At 41.8% G+C, this 6327-nt stretch overlaps 1 protein-coding gene across 1 annotated transcript in view; it reads right to left on the bottom strand.

The window, feature by feature from the left end:
• Positions 1-6327, bottom strand: part of MRPL19 (mitochondrial ribosomal protein L19) — a 6855-nt gene continuing 528 nt past the window's right edge. The window contains exons 3-6 of the mRNA XM_004704376.2: positions 3783-3901; positions 2987-3121; positions 480-661; positions 1-334 (exon numbers count right to left, since the gene is read on the bottom strand). Of these exons, the coding sequence (XP_004704433.1) occupies positions 113-334; positions 480-661; positions 2987-3121; positions 3783-3901 (658 nt within the window). The 3' untranslated portion in view covers positions 1-112. The remainder of the gene's footprint in view (positions 335-479; positions 662-2986; positions 3122-3782; positions 3902-6327) is intronic.

Raw genomic sequence — 6327 nt, 5'->3', positions numbered from 1 at the left:
TAGTAAACACTAAATGATTTAATGACAATGTTCTTGTGAAGGAAACTGGTCTCAAAATACATCTTCTAAAGAGTCAGTGTATCCAGAGTAATCATCAGTTCCACTCCCAGAATCAGGATTTCTCCGACGCTTCAATTTCTTTCCATATTGCTGCTTCAATTTTTGAAGTGTCATATTCTCTCATCATATCAAACTCAAGCCACGGCTGAGCCCACTTCTGAGCGTTTTTCATTTGTTCTTCAGTTAAACAAAGGTCAAACCTAATTCCTTTAACGTTAAATTTTGGACGTTCCCAGCGTTTGGACCAGGGCTTAGGCTTCATTTTAACTTTCAACTAAGGAAGAAATAAAAGAAATAATAATTAGGATAAGACACAAGGAAAAGGAAAAAAAAAAACCTCTAAAGTTTTCATTACCAAAATAAGAGTACTCGCTCTTATTTTACACATGAGCTTTCAGATCCAAATCTACATTCTCCACCTGATTGACTGGAACGTCTTCGTTGGCTTCTCGTACTACTGGCTTCATATTCACATCAAAAGTGCTGTACTCAGGAAGGGCATCTCTCAAGTACAACAAACTATCATCCAGCCGTTTCTCCAATCTCACCACCTGGATCTCCTGAATTCGAGGGTTATAAAGTTGAAAGCAAATCTCAACACCTAAGAAAAAGAAGAACACTTATTCTTAATATCCAGATTCTTGCCTATGGCTCGCACAAGGGTAAGAATTATTTCATAAGGGAACTACCATAGGGTGTTTCCCATAGGAAACACGACATAAATTTGTGAAATAGTAATAAAGCTATAGTCCATGTCTATTAAAAATTAAAACAGTTAAAATGACCTGAAACTCTGAAAAGCATTGTCTTCAGTAAATATGCTGAATTACACAATTCAATTCAGATGGCATTCACTTGTTTAATAAAATTTGTGTAATCCTCACTCGGCCAGGTGTTATTTCCCACTTACTTGAATTACAATCAATCTTCATATTAAGAGCAACAGGACTACAAATACCAAAGGAAAAAAAAGTACCGTATATACTCGAGTATAAGCCAACCCGAATATCAGCCGAGGCACCTAATTTTACCACAAAAGCTGCATTAAAAATGTGCTGAAAAACTCGGCTTATACATGAGTATATACAGTAAATGCTTAACTTTGGACTAGAAGCCTCTAAGGATACCCTAGATTTTATTTTTGACCTCCCTAAGAGTCAAGCTAAAAACAGCTTTAGGTGTACACCAAGATGCTACCAGCAAGCTTAAATCTAAGTGGAGATGTCAGACAGGTAGTTTCGGTAGTTAGATGTGGAAATCTGGAATTTGGGAAAGGTAGTCTTGAGATCTACATTTGGGAATTATGGTACGAATGCTATTTAAAGTCATAGGACATAAAAGAACCACCAAAAGGGGCATGTGGGCAGGGAAGGAGTAGGCAGGTTATAATAACTGAAATTACCATCAAGTGGGGCAGGAAAGAGGAAGCTGCGTGCGGAGTGACTATTATGTGTCCTGTATTTTACATACAGTATCACAGTCGGCTGACGATTAGCCATACCCCATGATGTAGAAACTATTCCTATCTCCCACTGAAAGATGGAAACTCAAACCCAGGTCTGACTCAGACCTCAGTTCTTTCTATTGGAAGGCTCTTCAGAGTCCACGACCTCATGAAAGCACCCATTTCTATAATCAATCCAGTGCTGCTGAGCTTCTACTACAACACAGCACCACGTCATCACCCGACAAGACAGAAACTGCTCTCCAATCTTCAATCTTTCTGAGTGTAACTGTCTACATTCTTGTTAGGTACATGTGGCAATCAATGTTAAGAGGAAAACTAGCTCCTGCCATCTTTTTCCACAATCTTTCAGAATTTACCATTCATTTCTCTGCCTTATTAGGAATAGTTTGCAACCATAATTTACCTTTTATTATAAATGCCTCTGTGTCTCATACAGTGGGGGGTGACTTTTCGTGTTTGTAATACAAAACTTTTCAAAGTAACCCATAAGGACATGGTGATGTTTATCGTAATATCCTCATGAGTTCTGTCCTAATGAAAGCCCCCACTGCTTGCTCCTGCCTTTCTCCCTCTCTGTGTTACCAGGGTTTGAGAAGCCTACGGGCAGGCAGCCCCGAGTTGTCTGGATGTGCCTTTAATGTTAGATTTGCCCTCATTTTGATTCAGAGACTGAGCCCATCACCAGGCCACTGCCAGAGTCCATTCCAACTCAGTCACGCCGTACGGTTTTGGAGGCTGTAAATCTCTAGCGGAGGAGACAGCCTTCTCTTTTCCCTGCAGTGACTGGTGATCTGAACAGCTGACCTCTGGCTTGGCCAACAGTGCAACCAGGGCTCCTTGAACCAGCCTCTACTTTCAAAAAATTCTTCATCACAATCGCCTTCACTCACTGCATGTGTCCCTTTCAAATCATTAGAAAGGCTTCAAGCCTTTTTTTGTACTAAACAAACTCAAACCAAGCCCACTGCCATGGAATTGATTCCAACTCATGACCCAATAGGGCATAGTAGCGCTGTCCTTTCTTTCTGAGACTAAATTTTCCTGGGAGCAGACAGCCTCATCTTTCTCTCATGGGACAGTGCAGAGGTTTCAACTGCTGATCTTATGGTCAGCAACTCAGTTCTTAACCCAGTGCATCACCAGGGCCCATTCTCTTGCACTGAGCTAATTAAGAACCACACACACCTGGTCTGATTTATCTACACACTGAACTTACAGACACACTTAGGAATGAAGCTTGCAGTCCCTCGCTTGTATTCTAGCAGCTGTTATCCCTGCAGGAAAGAAGGCCTTCAAGAGAAAGGAGGCCAACTGCACCTCATCAGTTAACCGACTCTCTTGCCATTCGCAGACCACAGACTCAGGAAGAGCACGCCATGTCTTGTCCTACAATAAGTAAAGCAAAAGAGAATCCCGGCAGCATTTTCTAAAAGTACAAAACAATGATCGGAAACCTACCTTGCCCCTCAATTGTATTTCTAAGGATAAATGTAGCTCCTAGTCCTTTTCCTGATCTCTGGATGCAAATCCCCAGGAACTGGCTGAATTTCCCACTGGCATATGGGTCTGCTGTGGTAACACGAAGTATGCTTCCTACAAATTCAAAAGAGAAGGAAATGTTTACCTAAGATGCAAAAATCAAATAAAGCATTTCTAAGTTACTTCTTCCTAACTTTCTAAATAGTCCAATATCATATTAGGAATTAGTGCTTCTACGTGCAAACCCCAGGCATGTGAAAAAACCATCTTCTCTATGCCCCCCCAAAAAGGCATGTGTGGGGTTGTTTATGGACTGAATCTTATCTCCTTCCACCCTCAACCTCCCGTCCCCCACCACATACACATACACAAAATACAAGTTGCACTCCTTACCCTTATACCTTTGGATGCAATCCCATTTAGTAGCAGTTTGTTAAGTTAATGAGGTCTTATCACTGTTGGGTATATTTTAAACCAGTGAGATGTTTTTTAAAAGAACAGACAGTGTAGATAAGGCAGACACATGGGAAGACCAAAACTATCCAGACACAAGAGGAAGCTCAGTCCAGAAGCCCAGGAACTCTAAGGATGGTTGGTTACAAAAGCTGGGACAATGATTTTCTCAAAGGGACTTCCCCTCGAGCCAGGGTTCTGAACTCAAGACATCCAGTCTTCTCAAGGGTTCCTTAGATCCCTTGCAACTTGTTACAGACGCACTAAGAAGCTATGATACAGCCCCCCAACCACCAATAACGAAAGTGCCCGGGGCTCTCACCAACATAGAACTCTGGGATATGCAGAACTTTTCTCCTTTCTAACATGTCTTTTCTTTCTACTTGAAACTTGAGAGGGTCTGTTCTTCCTCTGGGCGGGATGAATTCAGGACTCAAGAACCTATGACAAATATTAAAACCAAAATTAAGAAACCATAAGTAGGAATACTGTTTCTTTACAAAAAAAATTAAAGAAGATAATCATCTATTCTTAGAACCCTAAACAAGACTTTTTTCCCCCAGAAGTTCTCGTCAAAGCTCATGAAAGTAGCTAACAATTTTGAGTACCCACCAGGCAGTGTGATAAAAGCTGTGAGAAACCTCTAGAACAGCGGTTCTCAACCTCTGGGGCACAACTCCTTTAGGGGTCGAATGACTCTTTCATAGGGGTCGCCTGAACCTGATTCAGAACAGTAGCCAAATTACAGTTATGAAGTACCAACGAAAATAATGTTATCGTTGGGGGGGTCACCACAACATGAGGAACTGTATGAAAAGGTTGCGGTATTAGGAAGGTTGAGAACCACTGCTCTGGTGCATATAAATAAACCCTTACAACAATCAGGTAGGTTTGGCATTATCGTTTTTCAGATAAGGAAAATTAGATTTGGAGACATAAATAACTGAGCTATCACTATGCATTATCTATACACTTGCCAAGTCAGGGTGGAAATGAATGCATCTCTCTCTGACTCCATAGCCTGTGACTGCAAGAACAGCCCTCACATTGATTTGTACATGTTGCAATAAACTATAGTAGAAAAGATCAAAATAGGTAAGTCACCCATTACACCCTGCCTTTCCAAATTACCAACCAACTCTGTTGTAAGCTGCCAATGAGCCGATTCCAACTCTGGGGGACATCATGCTCCGAGAAAAACTGCTCCGAAGGGTTTTCACGGCTGTGACCTTTCAGACGCAGATGGCTGGGCACGCCAACCTTCTGTCAAGTAGGGGAGCACTTCACTGTTGGTACCTACCACCCAGTGATCATTGGCAGGCCAACCTTCCGTCAAGTAGGGGAGCACTTCACTGTTGGTACCTACCACCCAGTGATCATCGGCAGGCCAACCTTCCGTCAAGTAGGGGAGCACTTCACTGTTGGTACCTACCACCCAGTGACCATCGTTCCCATCCTCACTGGCTTTATTTATACATGCGACTCTTTTTTCCCTGAGCCATTTGGAAATATCAAACAGCAGTGTAGGCATCCCTCAATACTTTAGAAAAGTGCCTGCTTAAGAATAAAGACCATCTCTTACATAATACTTTTATGATACCTCCCCAAACTAGAATAACTCAATAGTTCCTGATCATATGTATTAACTGTCCTTCAGAAAGCCTTCTAAGACCTGATCAGGTTTCACTTATCTATTCATTCGTCTGTTACTTAGTCCCATTACCATCTTTGCATTTTTAGAATAACTTTTTTGAAGAGGTGTTTGTATGACAGACTGTGTCTAGATTTTATTGTTTCTATAAGACTCCAAAACCAAACCAAACCCACTGCCATGACTAGTCTACATGGCTAAATTGTAGTCAAGAATATTACATTGGTTGACGATGGGAATTTCTACTTGTGTCACATCGAGATACATACTTTCGGCTGGTACCACTATTGACAGTACAAGGCTTGCTTAAAGTGGAGAACCTGCCCCATTTCTTCATAACCTCCATATTCACACACGCGTGTGTGCCTGTATAATGTTTTTTGGCTTTTTCATCATTTAAGAGGTTATCATATTAAATCGATTATTTTGAAGGCTGACACCACACACACACATAGATGTTCGGGAACGTCATTCATGCTTAGACATTAGCTCTAGTTCATTCACTTTTATGAGTTGTGTACTATTCCATTATACAAAGTTATCTGTCTAGTCACCTAATGACAGAGTTTTCAGGGGCCTCTATTTTAGACTTGTTACAAACCATATGATTATGTCGATGGTTAATTCTTGTAGCTCTTTTTAACATGTGTGTGTGTTTCTTCAGGTTCCGTGCTTTCTGAGTTGTGTGGTATTTCACGTCTTACACATTTTGCCGAATTGTTTCCTAAGTACTAATACAATTTACATTCTCTTTTAATTGAACTTGATTAGGCCTTGCTATGTCAAAGAGAGATATTCCTCTTCGAGCTACAAAACAAAAAGCATGAGAAAATCTTTTCTTGATCTATAAATTCCGTGAAATGAAGTTCACTCAAATCAGAACTCTCGAGCATCTGAAATGTTAATCATCCAATTAACAATCCAGAGCCCAGGGAGATGTACAACTTCAGGGCACACCATCCACAAATGCCTGGTCACCTAACTGACCACGTGGCTCCATTCGCTCAACGAACCGCGCTTTCGGGGCACACGGTTTTGAGGAGCGGATTTCAGACCCAAGTGGGTGGGGATTTTCACCCCGGCGTCACTTGGGCCGGCAATTCCCCCCGAAAACAGATGCGTTCTGGCCGGTCTATTCGCACGCACCCAGGCGGGATGAACGGTCTTCGGCTGGCACAGCCGCGCCCAAGCCTCACCCGGAGTCCCAGACCCAGGA

This window comes from Echinops telfairi, unplaced genomic scaffold (genome assembly GCF_000313985.2).
Source record: "Echinops telfairi isolate 266 unplaced genomic scaffold, ASM31398v2 ScPeMD7_7467;HRSCAF=8505_1, whole genome shotgun sequence".
Lineage (NCBI taxonomy): Eukaryota > Metazoa > Chordata > Mammalia > Afrosoricida > Tenrecidae > Echinops > Echinops telfairi.
Note: the sequence above shows the minus strand (reverse complement) of the source record. Positions and strands in the feature narration are given on the sequence as shown.